The sequence below is a fragment of the Hippoglossus hippoglossus genome, chromosome 20, assembly GCF_009819705.1.
Source record: "Hippoglossus hippoglossus isolate fHipHip1 chromosome 20, fHipHip1.pri, whole genome shotgun sequence".
Lineage (NCBI taxonomy): Eukaryota > Metazoa > Chordata > Actinopteri > Pleuronectiformes > Pleuronectidae > Hippoglossus > Hippoglossus hippoglossus.
In genome coordinates this window covers 5515877-5532825 of record NC_047170.1, presented here as the reverse complement: position 1 = coordinate 5532825, position 16949 = coordinate 5515877, and the positions used below count along the sequence as shown (strand labels likewise).

Sequence of the window (16949 nt, the reverse complement as noted above, 5' to 3'; positions counted from 1 at the left end):
AATAATCGCTCCCAGTAATCCACTGGGCTTTAGGCTGAGTCACAGTATCGATGTGGGAAAGCACATGGAGGACGTGCACTCTGCGTACATCAAAGAAAGAATGCCGATCTTACTGCCACATTTACCAGAAACTTTATACATGATGGTCCACTTCAGGATGTCCCCCCATCTCTCGTCAGGATGTGAGTCAGCTGCCCGGAAATCAAACGCAACATTCGCCCGACCCCGACTCCAGAGGTTAAAATACAAGAATCGGGGCCTCTAGGATTTCTCTCTCTGGGTCAAGTAAGGAGCAGTTTGGACTCTTTTTGCGGGTCAGGTTGCTCGTCGGCCTTCCGTTATGCATCGCAGGTACAGTTCAAGTCTACAAATCAAGTGGGGCAGGAGTTTTGGGGAGATCAAAGAGCTGCGGCATTTTAGGCGAAAAAAGCCCTCCCAACATTCTTCACCACTCGAAAGAGGGGAGGTTCTCCAGAGCGAGCTTAATTACCAACTGCAGGCGAAGCTTCATTTATAAACCACAGGGCTTTTACTGGAAATCAGACGAGCTAATAAGTTGCCGGCCCATTCTAGGTCATCAGCATCATAAGCAGGGGAGCAGAGAGCTCGTTGGTTTTTTCCCCCTTTAATATGTATATATATCTTATTTTCTTGTTAGTTTGTAACTTAAAGTAGGGCTCTTTTGGTTTATCCACTGCTGTTTTGTATCATTATCTGTGTCAAGTAGAGTAATTATCTAACAAATGTAGAAAAGCGGGCTTTCTAATTAAATGCCATGGGCTGTAAGCGATGGAGATAAATTATTTATAGTGCTTTGATGAGAGCTAGCTAGCTCTAAGGAGTGAACAGTCAGACGTTTTTCAGGATTGAAACCACTGCAGAGAGAATTTTACAGAAACTTTTCCAAACGAGAAAAAAAAACAAAACACCAAACGCTAGATCTGAATGTTTGCCACGGGGGCGAGCTTCGTCAGGTTCCCGTGTTTAGCAAACACTTTCTCCAGAGATGCAATTTGCTCATTCGAGGAGAGTTATTTTCATGCTGGTGTTTACAAGTCAGGAGGAGGTGAGGCCATGTAGTGCTTCTAGCAGCAGCGGCAGCAGCAGCAGCAGCAGCAGCAGGTACAGCCGTTTAACACAAGCTGTCTGCTGAGACTTTGGTAAACACTTGGGTTTCTAATGCATTTTTTAAGTGACAAATTCAAAATGTCAGATATGCACCCTCGCTGCTCACACCCTGGCCCCTAATCTAATTTTGTCCGTATTACCGGAGGGCAGGGTGCAGCTGAAATGCAGCCACTCACCCTCAACAAGCTGCAAACCTCCCACGGGCAACAAATACTGATAAAAAAAAAAAAAGCTTTCACGATAATTAAGCACAACTGAGGGGACTTAAGAAATAAGACAAAGGATGCGAGCCAAAGTCAGATAAGAATTTCTTATTATTCCAATAAAAAATACATTCATACAGAAATATAACAATTTTGCAAAACAATTTCAAATAAAAATTTCATAAAGCAAAAACATAACAATTTTACAAAAGTTGTTTTTTTTTCTTTTTATACAAAGATTCAGTTGAGAACAAAGAGCTGTGTGTGTGTGTGTGTGTGTGTGTGTCTGTGTGTGACAGAGGAGTAGTGGGATGAAAAAGGATGATGGGAAGTGTGAAAGTGTGAAAGATGCGAGCAAACATGGGGCTAAATCAAGGCTCAATTACCACTCGAACAATATTGGCTGCTGCTTTCACAGAATGGATGTTCCTTCTCTTTGCCCACAAAAGGCATCGCCAGCACTCCCAAATCTATCGCAGCAAGCAGTTTCAGGTTTGTACTCATCGTGTCTCTTTCACCCCGCTGATCTGAAATCCATATGTTGGAACACGCCACAGTGCGGCTTGCTGCAACATCGAAGATTCCAGCAGCAAGGTCGCTGATCTGGAGCGGGTGGCACCAATCACTGTATCCTGAAGCAGTAATAAGTGTAATCCCTATAATTAGTCTGGTCTCCACCCTTTGTCCAGTATCCATCCCCCTCCAGTGGGAAAAATTGAAAAAAAACAAAAACAATTTTCAGGAGATAACTTCATTGACGTTCTTTTCTTTTTTTTGGGCCAAATTTCCATGTGCAACATCGATGCTTGATCTTTATCTGCTGCCAAGAACCCACCTGCCCCCCCCCGCCCCTTCTCTGTCTTTTTTTCTTCATATTACTGTTGCAGCTTGGCTAAAACAACGCTCCCCCAGACAGGTCAATAACCAACCTACACAGTCAGCAGTCTGTGACAGATTCCATGCCAACAAAGCCTTTAGCAATTCATTACCGCGAGGCAGTACAAGGCAAGGCCTGTCCGACTGCGGCCTGTTAATTACAATAAATCTTTAGCGGTTTCTTCGGTCCCACTTGCAGCGACGGAGGGGACGGAGCGGGGGACAGGGAGCAGAGGATGGAGGGGAGGGATACAGGCTAAAAAAGGAGCAGCACTGTATGAGCTGAACTGTGAGAAAAAAAACGTGTTCGTCTAGCTACTCTGGTTATTTTGTACCTTGGAGCCGAGTGTGATGGACTTGAGTTCGTACTACATAGTAGTTAACAGCATTAATAAATGAATTTAAGTGCTCTAAACATACAGCATTTGTCTTATTTACATGTTCTGACTCCAATGAGTGGGATGTACTGATCAACTGAGCTGCGTCTCTGAGTCAAAAGAGGCAGACAAAAAAAAAAAAGCGAGTGAATTGAGAGAGAGAGACTTTTCGAAGCATTTACATTTAACACAATTAACCGTCGGAATAGATGCAGGCAGCTTCCATTACACACAAAGAGGTGTGAGTTAATTTGTAATTGAGCCTTAATCAAGCTTGTCAAATCACCCATACAACAAATGTGACTTCCCGGGGGGGGGGGGGGAGCGAAAACAAGCGCCGCCACGGGGCTGAGTCACTTGCATAAGGCACCATTAAGGTCAACAGTGCATTATAAAGATAGAAAAGGAAAGTACAAAAAAAACAAATCAAAAAGTATTCCTCAAGGCAAAGGATGAATGAGGAGAAAATCAGCAAGCAGTGGTGGCGTCTGCAGCCGTGTGCAGAGCCAGAGTGAAGGGAAATGTTTGATGATGTCGTAAAGATGAAGAGGAAATCATCGGGGCGCTTATGTACAATATTGTAACATTTAAAACCGTTCGCGTTTTAGCTGCACTTTTATTGAGAAAAAAACCTATTTGCAGTCCTGATTACAGTTGGAAACAGGAAGTGAACAAACCCTAGAACCATGCAACACCTGTCTATGATACTGAAGTTATAGTATAGTTGTGTTTTATACCTCTAAGCACACAGCTTATACAATTGGGACTACAAATGAGCTTTGTAGCATGTAAAAAAATAATAAACCAGGCTACGTAACACATTGCACATTTAGTAGCTGCACCAAAAACACCAAAAAAAAAAAGCTCCGGTCATACAGTGACCAAGGGAGTGAGGAGGGCAGAGGGGGAGAGTTTTGGTCCCGGGTCACAGACCAGAAGGGGGCACGTCAATGCTCTAGTTCTCTCTAGTCAAACCCAAGGAGACTTCCCCCTTCTCCTCCTCCTCCTCCTCCACTAAGTCTGGGTGTCAGGCAGGGCAGGGCAGGAACTTTCTCCCTGCCTCCTCCTCACACTGCCACCAGGGGAAACACGAGTGGGAACGTTCCCCCCAGAAAACCCCATTCAGTCCACAGCGACATCGGTACCAGCCCCGCTCCATCTATCCATCAATCCATCTCTTCTCCCAGAAATCCTCGCTCTCTTTCTCCACGGGGGCCCGGCGGCCAATCTCAGACATTCACAGTGCACACATGCTTACCTCAGACAGGTATTTTTTTTAAAGTACCAGTGTATCTGCTGTCCGGGAGATGTCCCCAAAACATCATGCACCATACATACAAATCATTCATTCTGTTTGCGTGTCTTTTTATCTTTTTTTTGTCTTTTTTTTTGTATGTTTTAAGTCCTTCTCAATGAAAAACAAAGTTCTTTCCCCAATCCATGATTTTGTCCTCTTGTCGCAACAGACAACCTTCAGAGCACCTTTCTCCAAAGAGAGGTCCCGGAGGCACTGGGTTTCAGTATGGTGCAAAACGGCATGCTTTGGCTGGAACACACTCCCGCTACTCTTGCTCTCTGGGACAGTTCAACCAAGAGACCGGATCGGGAGAGACGTCGGCGTTTGTTTTCTTCTTCTTCTTCTTAAAAAAAAAAAAAAAAAACGTCCACCCCTTCACTGCGACGCTCGCTCAGCGCTCGCCCTGTTCTCTAGATGTGCCTCTTCATGTGAAGAGCCAGATGGTCTGACCTGGAGAAACATCTGGAACAGGAAGAGAGGGGGGGGGGGGGGGGACAGGAAGTCAGACATGTTGTACTGAACGGAGGAAGAAGCTTTGTGCTACAGGGATTTTAAACATTAATGGTGTAGAACTCATGCTTTTTAATGACACGTGAGGTAATAACTGAACAAATTCCTATTGAGAAGTGGCTCATTGAGACCAATTATCTCCTCCTGGTTTATAGTGACAGCCTGATGTTGACATTTGGGAGCTTTAAAAATAAAAATCCAAAATTAAGTGAGCTGATTGTACATTTCCCCCAATGAATTTGTTGTTTATTTTACTTGTCACACAGATACATCCTTAGCTGGACGTTTAATTCATTTAAATGCCCATTGAAGATTTGATTTCTGAGGCAGATACAGATTTTTGAAATCTGATTGGACGATGTTAAATTTCTTTACACAACCTATAATACAAAGCGAATTTTATGACCATGAAACAAATGTACTGAGTGCTACATCTGTTCTAAAACATATCACTAGCCAACATACACACATTTCAGTAAGCTAGTATGGGCCCATATTTACACTAGTCATGTTGAGCTAGTCCTCAGTTCAGCTCTAAGTAAGGGTACAGTCACACACACACACATCAATGTGAAGCCAGGTCAAAGTTCATCAAAGTTGAACTCCATGTGAGGCCACGCTGTGATTTGCCTCACCAAAGGAAGCAAAGGTTTTATTTTGCTCCTTCGATTGGATGTGAGAGTAACAAACATTTGTGTCTGTGTGACCGAGCCCTCAAAAGACCTCAGTGTCCTCAGTCTTTGGAGACATAATGAAAGTCTGGCTTACCTGTCACAGTGACTGCATTTAAATGGCTTTGCCCCAGTGTGCTTCCTGAAGTGTCTGGTCAACTCGTCGCTTCGTGCAAAGCGCCACTCGCAGCCCTCCCATGAACACCGGTACGGTTTCTCACCTGCAGGGAGATGGAACAGGTGAGTGAAGCTCAAAGTTTGGACACACAAAACAAACAACTGATGCACCCTGTTTTCTCTGCTCAGGCAATGATTGGTTGGCCCTGAACTGTTGTTATTCAAAACGAATTCAAATCAATCACCCCCGGGTCAAGGCCTGATGACAGGTCAGTCGAGAGCCAGATTCCACTGAACCTGTTGGATCACTTGGGCTTTTTTTAATGCAGCCTGATGAAACATGCCAAGAATGCTAACAGCGATGCTCTGCAGCTGAATACAAAACATACGCTCAGTGTGTAGAAAATGAAATAAGTAACATGTGCAATTTCACGCCTCTAATCAGAAGTAAGGAACACTGAAATGACCATTCAGAGGCCTCCCACTTGGGGCCCCCTGGGCCCCCCCACCCATTCACCCCATTCCCATGCTGAAACTCAATCCGGTTTGAAGTCCTTTTTATCTCCCATGTGCAACCCCTCCCCCTTGCTCTCACTCGCTCGCTCACTCACTCACTGGCTCAGTGAGTCACATTCCAGATAGATTAGGTCACAGTTTAGGTATCCAGCCATGCAGCGCTAATGCTCACAGCGCTCCAGCTGAGGACATCATGCAATGTGGACCTTTAATTACATTACACAATGGCTGGACAATGCCTTTACGATGACAGACTGAATTCATCGCACTTCCAGCCAGCGCTCTAAATAAAAACTCACATTCTTTGACTCTATGAATGAAGTGGTTTTGAGGGAAAGCAACAGAGGAGAGACTCAACCTTCACACATGTCACAAGTGGACATAATTTAGGCCTTGGCAGTTTGTACTGACCTGTATGAGTGCGCTGGTGTGCTTTGAGGTGGGAGCTCTTCGTGTAAACCTTGCGACACCCGTTGAACTGACACCTGTGTACTCGCCTCCTGCCGTCCGGAGACGCTTCCCCGCACATGAGTCCCGTCTTGTCCGAACCCTTTGCGGAGCCACCGCTCCTGATTTTGACCGGCAAGTGCAAGTCGCCGTGCATGGCCACCCAGCTGTTCGTCACGGTGATGGGCTCCGAGTTGGGCTCCGAGTTGGCCTCCGGCGAGGAAGGTGGCGTGCTAATGACCGAGGGGCTAAAAGGTCCAGAGCCAACCAAGACGGAGCCCAGAGGGTTGGAGGTAAAGCTGTGCGTGGGCGAGAGCTCCTCAGAACTGTCCGAGGCCTCGCTGCTGGCGTCTGAATTCACACTGTTGGTGTCCAAGATTTGGCTGTCCTGATTGTCCTCCTCGTCCGCCCGCGGCAGCTTTGGGTCGGACTCGGCCTTGGCCTTGTCCCCGCAGGCCAAGATCAGCTTGCTCCAGAGGTCCTCCTGGCCGTCGAACTTGAGGTCGGCTGTGGAGACGTAGGGCTCGCTCTGCAGGTAGCGCTCCAACTCCAAACATGTCTGGTTGAATGAAAACACAGAGTAAGAAGAGATGAAGTGCAGCAGCTCCCCTGAAGAGAGGAGGCTCGTTCACAGCAGCAAAACACTGCACGTGCACATGAGTCATATTGGTTAGATGCTTCCAGCAGGACATATGAGTCATCCCTGCACTTATCTTTACATTAGTGCTGCGATGATTAGTCTATTGATTGTTTAGTCAGCTGAAAGAAAATGAATAATTCAGATATATTTAAACAAAAAGGCCAAACACTTGCTGGTTACAGCTTCTGAAATGTGAGGATCTTCTGTTTTCTTGTGTCATATGATGGTAAATTGAACATTTGTTGGTTTTAGGACATGTGTTGCTCTCTGGGAAGTGGTTCTGGGTTTCTCTACGTATTTATGTTTAAAAGACTTAAATCAGTGACTGGATGAACTGATGACAGTCTCCATTATTTGCATTTGCACGTCACGATTCTTCATTTCACAAACTCATCCTCCCTCACAATATCCAGCCTCATCTCATTCAAACATGTTCCAGTGGTCTCAGCTTGATGTGATTTACTCTGTCTGAGCTGCTGCTGCCCCCCCCTCCCCCTCCTCCCCCTCCACCGCCACGAGCGTAAGCTCCAACTCTGCTGCACCTAAGAAAACGTGCATTGTCATTTCAGCGCCCGACACATTTTGATAGTCCTTTTAAGGAAGCCGCTCGACTTCCTCCTCCAGCCATTCAGCTGCTTTTACCCTCATGCGTACCTCTGCCATGCAATCACATCCTTCCTCATGTCAGCCACTCAACCACCACCCCCTCAACTGCTCAATAAAAAGATAACACTGGCTCCAATTTACTACAGAGGCCGTTAAAAGTTGAAAAAAAGAAAAGAAGAGGCCGTTCATTAGGAGGGTGCTCAGAGACAGAGGCTCTGACGGGGCACATGTAGAATAAATATTTCCTCTGGGCTCCTGCAGCACAATATTTTCCAGCTGTGCTGGTGCCTACTCATGCGAGGAGGGATTGGGCCATGGCTGATATTTGATCGTGTCATGTTCGGGTGGGGGGGGGGTGCTCATTCAAATCACAGGATCATGCAAAAATGATTGTATTTAACTAGAATCTATATTACAGAGCAGGAATAAAAAGGGAGAATAGGGTTTCGAAAAGAAGAAGTTGAGGAGCCCATTCAAATAGCAGGATGGTGGGAAATGATGTTTTTTGATTAAAATTGATGTTAATGTTGTGTTTTTTGACTAGACTTAATGTTGCAAAGCAGAAAAAGGTTATATGGGGTAAGAGAGGAAGCTGTGACAAAAATGTGTTGCATTTAAAGTTGACGATAGAGGAAGTGAAGATTAACCAAAGCAGATTTTATGTTCTGAAAATAGAATATTTAAACAAAAACTACGAGCTGCAGGGCTTGATCCTGAGCCAGCGCTACATGTGAGTTTGAATCAGCGAGAAAATCTACTTCCTCCTGCGTTTGAGCAGCTTGTGTTGGAAGTGAAACCAGCTCTCACATCCTGGAAGCATGAGCTCAGAGGAGGAGAGATCATGCTGGAAATACAACAGCAGCATGCAGAGAGAGAGGGGGGGGGGGGGGTGATAGAGAGAGGAAGAGCTGGTGATAGAGAGAGGTAGAGGGGGTGATAGAGAGAGGTAGAGCTGGTGATAGAGAGGGGTAGAGGGGGTGATAGAGAGGGGTAGAGGGGGTGATAGAGAGAGGTAGAGAGGGTGATAGACAGAGGAAGAGATGGAGGTAGAGCTGGCGATAGAGGTAGAGAGAGGCAGCGTGCAGTAGCTCTCTCTCTCATTCATCCTGGTGCAGCAGCAGAGGCTGGACTCCAGCTGTCAGACTGACACACTGATCCACTTCAGTCTGCCAAAAACTTCATACCCCACACACACGCACACGCACACACACACACACACACTGCTGCAGCGTGTCAGGTGAGCGCACGGGCTCCGTCTACGCACTGGGACCACTGTGTTTACAGCCCTAACACGATGTGATTGTATAAATATTCTCAACTTCCCTGTGATCTATTAAAGCCCAAAATAAAAAAATAAAAAATAAAAAAAAGAAGCGCAGCCAGTTCCGCTTTGCAGCAGCAGCAGCAGCAGCAGCCCAGACCCCAACACACACAGTGGACATATTCACCTGCTGCCAGTACTCCTCCAGTGACGGCAAGGCGGAGAAATAGCCCGTGTCGTGAACTATCTGAAGTTCGTGAAAGATGCTGCACATGGGTAGAACATCCATCTTTTCTGTTTTTCCCCCCTTGTCTTTTTTTTTAAAAAAAAAAATAAGCCTCGAGTAGCTGCACTTTAAATATTTGAGTCAGGTATAAAATAGAGCCAGCGGAGGGAGTGGGAGTGAGAGCGTTCCCCCGGCGATGCGATCCGAGCAGCGGCAGAGTGGCTCCGTCAGTGCCCCCTCCTTCCTTCCTTCCTTCTCTCTCGCTTCTTCTTCTTCTTCTTCTTCTTCTCCTCCTCTCTCTCGTATTGACAGACGCGCAGCGGACTGGATGAGGAACAACTGCGCTCTGCAAAACTTCCCTATTCAAACCTCCGGGCCCCGCCCCCTCCTCTCTCTCTCCCTCTCCGCCCTCCGTCCGGCCTCCGCTCCGCCCGCAGCCAATCGGAGGCGAGCGGCGTAAGGGCTCGCGAATGATATCACGGGCGGCCAATGGCGGCCGAGCTGCGACTTCATTCGTTCCGTTCTCGCGTTTAATTGGCGGGTTTGACTGCCAGTGGCTCGCCGCTGATTGGCTGGTTATTTATAGGCATGTATATATGCCGAGGCTGGAGGCTCTCAGTGCCTGCGTTGGTCTCAGCGTTTGGCCGCAGACAGCGCCTGTGAGCCGGCCGCACTTCTACCAGAACCGCGGCCTGCTGCTGGAAAACATGTCAGCTTCTCTCTCTCTCTCTCTCTCTGTGTGTGTGTGTGTGTGTGTGTGTGTGTGTGTGTGTGTGTGTGTGTGTGTGTGTGTGTGTGTGTGTGTGTGTGTGTGTGTGTGTGTGTGTGTGTGTGTGTGTGTGTGTGTGTAAGTTGGTCATGAGCAGCACTTGCGACACCGGAGCCTCTGAGCCCGGGTGAGTTCAGCCGCTCAAAGTGCACGTGCGTTCACGTCAGAAAAGTTCCACTGGGTGAGCGCACGTCCTGCCACACATCCGACTAATGGACGGCCAGGATATTGTTGTGTCACCAGAGTTTAGGGGAAACGTCAGTCCTCACCTCTCCTCCTCTGGCGGCCTCCATACACACTTCTGCTTTACGCCGAAGAGTATGTGACCGCCATTGAACTCGAGTCCTGAGGCAAAGGTTTGACTGGAGCAACTTGTGGCCTCTTAGGTTGAGCTGACAGAGCGGAAAACATACTGCAGAGAAGCCTCTGAAGTTAAAGAAACTCAAACCCAAGTTTAGTTATTCGGATACAGGACAACAAATTCCATATTGAAGAACTTTTAAACCCAAACTACCAAAACAAGTCCAATTTATGTGCAGCTGTTTCATACAGTGTGTTTAAGTTCACTTACTCCTACAGTAATAGCAGAACATTTATTGAAAAATGACCTTGATTGGTACAAATAGACAAAATAAGTTCATTCAAATTGATATCAGCAAATTGTACGGACACTTGGGAACTTCAATTTGGAAAAAAACTTTTTTAGATTTTTTAAAAAGTTGGTAAACAACACATTTTTCAACTAAAATTGTATCTATTGTATTGTATTATATCGTGTCAATCGTATCTTATCCAACATATTGTATTCAATGTATTTTATTGTCTCCATTATATTATCATTTAAAGTCAACATCACTTACTTCTACTTGCTACTTCGTAAGACTGTAGGCTATGTCCTAATAGAGTATGTACAGTTATATCACAGATATTGATTTATTATACAGGTGGTGTTACACCAGTAGCACAGTTCAATTTGTAATGTGAGACGCATGTAAATGTGAAAGGGAAGAAGTTTAAAAGAGTTTAAAATAAGTTAATGTTACGTAGCAGAATTCAGATCTGTGATATCAGTAACAAACGTTTGTGTGTTTTTGTGTTTTCAGGACTGTTGCCAAACTTTAAATCTAGCCTCAGAGGGTAAAATGCAAGTTAAACTCAAAGTTTAGATGCTAGTCTTCGGTCTTAGGCATGCATCAAAGTAAAAACAGGAAACGTCACATTGCAGCAGAATGATAGCGTTGATAGTTCCACTATTGTCTGGGGTGATACCCAGCTGTGTTCTCTCATGAATGGCTCTTCATTCCGTCGGCATTCCATCACATATTTGGCAGTGGCACGACGTCATCCACTTGTTCTTATCATTTCCTCTGTGGAGAAGTGCTCGCGTGCCACAGCGGCATCTCTTTCCTGCAGCTATTGCATAAGTCCAACGCATTGAGTCGCTGCGCAACCTGGGACACCATGGCCAGACGAGATAAACAACGTTTCCGCACAGGAGCCACATTGTCTCCAGAGTGGCAGTATTTTTATGCTGCCGTCCCGGGTAGACAACTGAGTGTCCTTTGTGCTGCTCTCAGCTGTGAGACCATATTAGTCACCCATAGCATCTGATTTAGTCATATGGCGATGGGATGCCTTGTGAAGCCCGGAGCTGGCCTCAGTAGCCCTGCGAAGGAATTCCGCTTTGCTTTTATGTTACTAATGGGGCTATTCATTATGTCCCTCCAGGACTCAGTGGACACTCTGCTTTGAAGAGCAAAAACTCACCAAGTCCATGTCCATTAAGAAGAGCTGCGAAAAACTCCTGTTGTCACCACACGGAAATGTAACATAATGCATGGCTTATCATCACGTAATAATATGCCCACTCATTATTCATGCGTTTCCGAAGTTGCCAAGGCTTGCACTGTACGTGTCTGATGAATAACAGCGTACACTGACGGGTCCCGCCGGAGCATTAGTGGGCAGCGCTGCAGTAATCACTTCCTTCAGAAGGCCTCTTAGATGAAGCATTTAGAGAATGCACAAGGTCCTGCATGGCAGCTTTTATCTTGGAAGGCCAGGTCCGCAGCTTTATCATCGTTATGTAATCCCAGCCCAGCCAGTAGCCACAGGAAAGAGCAATTACAGGATGACCCATTTTAATGCATCACTGTCAACCCAATCAGTGAGTTGTTCAAAGGGCTTTTTTTTCTGCGTAACTTGGCTTTGTGTGTTACAACTGTTGTATTGTTTTTCATATTGTGCATAGGGAAACAGGGTATGCCTGCTCTGATACTCAATATCAGGAAATAGATTTGGAATTAACATGATTAGTCAAGATGATTGACAGAAGATTAGTCATCATTTATTTGTCTAACCACAACATTGTTTGTCATTGTCAAGCTGCAATACCAAAGGTTTTGATGATTACAGCTTCTTACATGTTTGGGTATTCTTGCAGGTTTTTTTACTGTTGGTTGTACAAAACAAAACATTTGAAGGAGTCAGGCTGTGAAAATTGTTACTGACATTATTAACAATTGATATATAAGTAGAGAAAATAATCAGCAGTGATTGTTAGTTGCAGCTCCAGCAACAGTCATGCCCTCACTGTGCACTGACTGACTCGTGAGATTAATAGTAATAATAACGATAATAATAGTAAACTTTTTGAATAGCACTTGTAATGTGCTTTATTAGATGAAATGATGAAAGCAATTCAAAACAGATAATGAGAAGCAATTAATAATAATAATAATAATAATAATAATAATAATAATAATAATAATAATAATAACAATTTAAAAAACAAATAAAGTTCTCAAATATGATATGGGACTATGTTTATTTTGAAATATGAATATCAAACCACTTTGAGTGCCTGGACCTATATTCTTCATGCCATTATTTTGGACATACGTTTTCGTAAATTTTTTAAAGATTTATGTGAGCTTTAGCTTTGTATTACACTTTCTGCCATTGTCTATCCATCCATCATCCACCAACTGTCAGTTATTTCAAATTCATGTAATTGCATTGCATTCTGTCTACTCTCAGGGTTAGATTTAGGGTCAGTTTCAACCCTTTTTGTTTTCGTGTCAGCTCATTTAGACATAACAGACTTTTACCCTGGGAGATTGCAGCGAAATGTGTCTTTAATGCCTGGTTCAACCTATCCAGACTCCTCCATGTATGTGTATCAAAGTTCAGGGCTGCAGTGCGTGTGTGACAGTAGGAGTCAGCTGCTTTTTGGGGGGAAATAAGTTGCTTAAGGGGTCTGATTGAAGATATTTGCATTACTTTGTTTCAGCAACAGCCACTGGGGAATCTCCCCAAACTCTGGATGACCAAAAGTGTAACGTGATCCCAAACTCAACTGTATTACTCACTCAGTCATAGACATTCAGAGCTGAAGGATCAAAATCAATAGTATGGGTTAAGCAACAAAACCCTGGCTCCTACATTTTCCATGATGCAAATGGAATGTGGTAAGCCTCAGTGGTACATGAATAGGGAGTGTGCATACATTTTATTTTGTGAAATGAAGCAGAGACAAATTTATGGTCCAACAATGTTAAAGCAGACGTGACGGCCTCAGAAACAAACGTCCCCTCATTATTTGCCTGCTTACCATCAGAAGGCCCGTTAGTAGTGAGGTACAGCACAATTGATAGAGATGCATTGCTCTCCACGGGGGCCACTGAAAATTTGTCCAAGCTTAAATAAAATGAAAATAAAAGTAATTGATTGGAAATCAATGCACATACATCATTCACTCTTTTGTTAAAAGGAGAAATGGAAGGAAAGAGAGGGGGGAAAAAGAGCTCCTGGAAAATCGATATTCATTCGAATCATAAATCAGAATTGAGTCAGCGCTTGCTGGGAGGGGGGAGATAATCATTGGCCTGGTTTTGGATTACATACTCCACACGGCTGAGGCTCGTCCAGCCTGCAAATGTGTTCAGCTTTGTTACAATCCTCCCCTCGCTGCAATTCTTGTCCCGCACACACACACACACACACACACATGAACAGCAAGATCCTCTCATTGAAATGCGCCGGCGGTTTAGCGCGGCGTCGCCCTTATGTGCCACTGTCAGGCCACGTCTGGGGACAGATCAACACGTGTGTGCAATGGGTTGCGTGGTGTCAGCTCCATCAGGCCGTCGGCGAGGAGCCTCTGCCTCCCAGCGGCTCTTGACCTTGAGGATGAAGAGAGGGGCCCCGTGAGGGTGTGTTCATGTGTGCGTATGTGTGTGTTTTCCTGAGCGGACATGCATGGGACACAGCAATCAGTCAGGACGCTCTTGTGATGTTTGGTGATGGAGGCTGGTGAATTGGTTTGTGCACTTGCATTCAAAAGAGACAAATAAATCAGTTAGCTGATATATTGGGGTGGAAATCAATATTGTCCACCTCCAGTATGATTGAGGATCCATGCCTGATCCCAGCTGCACTCAGAGACTATGTGAAAACCTGTGGCAACATAGATTTCTTTGTTTAGGTCTGGTTACTTGTCCTGAGCTACGCACCCTTTACAAAATGCCATGATTAATATTTCTGTTTATCTCTCATTGATAAAGGACAACACATTAATCAAGACTGAAATACACGTAAGTGAGTTCAACAGGAAATTTGCACTCGTGGTACCAATATAATTAACACACCAATCAAAATTTGTCATAATATTTTGTTGTTATGGTCTTTAAGCAACTATGTTTGATTTTCATGGATTTTATTGTGACAACAATAACTTTCAATTTGTAGGGAAATGAAACAAACCAAGGGAGGATTTGTGCAATCGCTGTGTTGGCTTTAGTCCATTAATATCACTGGGTGCATCACCAGATACTGACAACTACTAAAAGGAGGCAATTTTTAAAAATACTACACAAAGTGACTCTCTTTTCTTCTTTCATGTTTTCTGCAACATAAAAAAAGGCAATGTGGCTGCTGACATTCAGGGTGCCCAGAGGATAAACCCCAGGCACGGCTGATACTTTTAGTCCCCATTAATTACAACTTTGTGAGAACCTTCTTCAATTCTATGATTGGTTATTTACAGGAGACTGTAACAACACCAAGGTCGGAATCCCCCCATTGAGGCCTCATGCAACTATAGTAGAGTGTAGGGCCTTGCCGTTGCCCCCCCCCCCCCCAAGTCCTTTTTGCCTGGATAAATCCTGCTGACTTTGTTGACTCTCTCACTTACTAACAATACTAACAATAGATATGACATATGTTAGAATGTGTATTTTCTAAGATTTTTTTGCTGTAGAACCAACAGTAAACAAGGACTCAGCACCTCACTGAATCAGGAATTGTGCATAGATATTGGATATATAATTTGCCCCTCTGCGTAAATCGAGGCCCCTTTGTGGCTCCTAATTTAGAAAAGTCCTACAACTGCCACTGATGAGGTTGCTACCAGTCATCGGTGGCACACATTAGCATTAATAGTCTCAGAAACACAAAAGTTTCTTTGAATAAGAAAATACTTTCACACTGTTACATCTAAACAATTCAGTAACTTTAAATGGCATCCTGCAGACATTCTTTGCTCCAGCATAAAACAAAATGACAACAGAAACTGGTATTGTCAATTGGACAAAGCGTCTAAAGTGGACTGTGATGTGCTGTTAGAGTGTACCTTGTGTGTGGTGATGGTCGGCGGTGTTTTGACAACAGCAGATTACCAGTGACCACGCACGTTGCGTCATGTAGCCTTGAGGTCATCACTCAAGTGAACAGCAACAGAATCAGTTTCACTTATCCACAGAGACACTTGTCATCGCCCTCAGGAGTCTCTCTCTTTCTCTTTCGATGAAACAAACCATCTTTAGCAACATTTGAGGCCAAACAACCCCCCCCCCCCCCCCCAGGCTTCATTCACTTCTACCAATACACACTGTGCCAGCGAAAGATTTCAAGTTGTTGCTTTGTCTGAATGCTGCAGTCACACAGAGAGAGGCTTCAATGGCAGATCTTAAAAAGTGCTGGAAAATCTGCAGGACAGTTCAATGGTCATTGTTTCACACAGAGTGTCGCATTCAGTGGCTGCGGAGTTGTTTTTCCCCTCCGGTGATGCCAGCTCCGCACTAAAAGGGCTACTGCCATTATACAGGGGTGGAGGAATGTTAAGTATTTTATTATGTGTGGGAACCAGTACTCTCTGGCTGTTTCAGGGGTGGTATTTTTCGAGGCCACGATGTAAACACAGACCCAACCCACTGATTAGGGAACTGGGCTGTATTCATTGTACACATTCGGGTGTGGGAGAGAGAGAGAGAGAGAGAGAGAGGAGGCGGGGGGTTAGAGGGGTGGGTGGTTGGAGGGGGGGGGGGGGTTCCGATCAGGTTACCATGACCATGAACACGCTGAGCTGAATGTAGTATTCCCAGACTCTGATAAAGGACCACCTATCCCCCAGTTCTGGAGAGGCACACGGATACATTCCTTTGGCATGAATACTCGTAACTCTGACTCAGAGTTTCACAGCCTGTGTAGCCTGAAATAAATGTGTTGGTCATTCCTGTCGCAGGGAAGTGGTTTCGTTCTTGCTTGGCATTAATTACATTTTTGAGCTTCAATGAAAAATCTGGTTAAATTGTGTTTTGGAAATGTTTAGCCGCAAAACACTTTGAGTCATTGAGTAATGAAAATTTAAAAGGAACACAAGAAAATCCCCGGTTCTTTCCTGGTCTCTACCGCATCCTCCTGCCAAGTTTCATGGTAATCCGTTAAGAAGTTTTTGCGTAATCCTGTCAACTAACAGACAAACAAACAAATGCAGACACAAACATAACCTCTAGAGTCGAGGTCATAATTTATTTTGGGTTGGAGAACTTATTTATTTCATACAATTTAGAGATAAATAATATTGGAAGCGAGGTGGCTTACCTCTCCCTTCAAAATGCAGGAAAGTTAGGTTAAAGTTTTACAATTTTGTCAGATTTTAAAAGCTTCAAAGCTGTGTTGCACCTCAAGGTTTCAAACGCTTCAATGTTTTAGATACAGCATTCAAGGACACACTCAGACATACTAGTCATTGCTTACACAAAAACTAACCATGGATGTTTTCATTTTGAATAAACAAAATTTGACACACGTATGCAGAAAGCAGACTAGAAAGCCTTCCCTCACATCTTATGATGGAGTAAATGTGTCATCCCTGCTTGATCTGCAAGACAAAAAAATCCACCAGCACCAAAAAGCTTTTTTGTGCCTGGTTCCAATCTGATACCAAATCTCTGTCAGTCACCTCTCTCACTGTGCTATCTGAGCCACTGACCTGGGAGGCAGGCCTCTGCCCGGGGGGGTCTT

The 16949-nt window shown here is 44.6% G+C and overlaps 1 protein-coding gene across 1 annotated transcript; it reads right to left on the bottom strand.

The window, feature by feature from the left end:
- Window positions 1–1424: 1424 nt before the first annotated feature.
- klf6a (Kruppel-like factor 6a) lies at window positions 1425–9302 on the bottom strand. Its single transcript, XM_034573174.1, has 4 exons — window positions 8837–9302; window positions 6107–6701; window positions 5160–5283; window positions 1425–4343 (listed from the first exon to the last, which is right to left on the bottom strand). Exons 1-4 carry the CDS (start codon window positions 8936–8938, stop codon window positions 4292–4294), a joined length of 873 nt encoding a protein of 290 aa, XP_034429065.1. The 5' UTR covers window positions 8939–9302; the 3' UTR covers window positions 1425–4291.
- Between the last annotated feature and the right edge of the window lie 7647 nt (window positions 9303–16949).

Coding starts and splice junctions, on each gene's coding strand:
- klf6a (XM_034573174.1), bottom strand. CDS start 8,938: ATGGATGTTCTACCCATGTGCAGCATCTTTCACGAACTTCAGATAGTT. Junction 6,702..8,836: donor TGGAGGAGTACTGGCAGCAG/GTGAATATGTCC, acceptor TCATTCAACCAG/ACATGTTTGGAGTTGGAGCG. Junction 4,344..5,159: donor AAATGCAGTCACTGTGACAG/GTAAGCCAGACT, acceptor TTCCTGTTCCAG/ATGTTTCTCCAGGTCAGACC.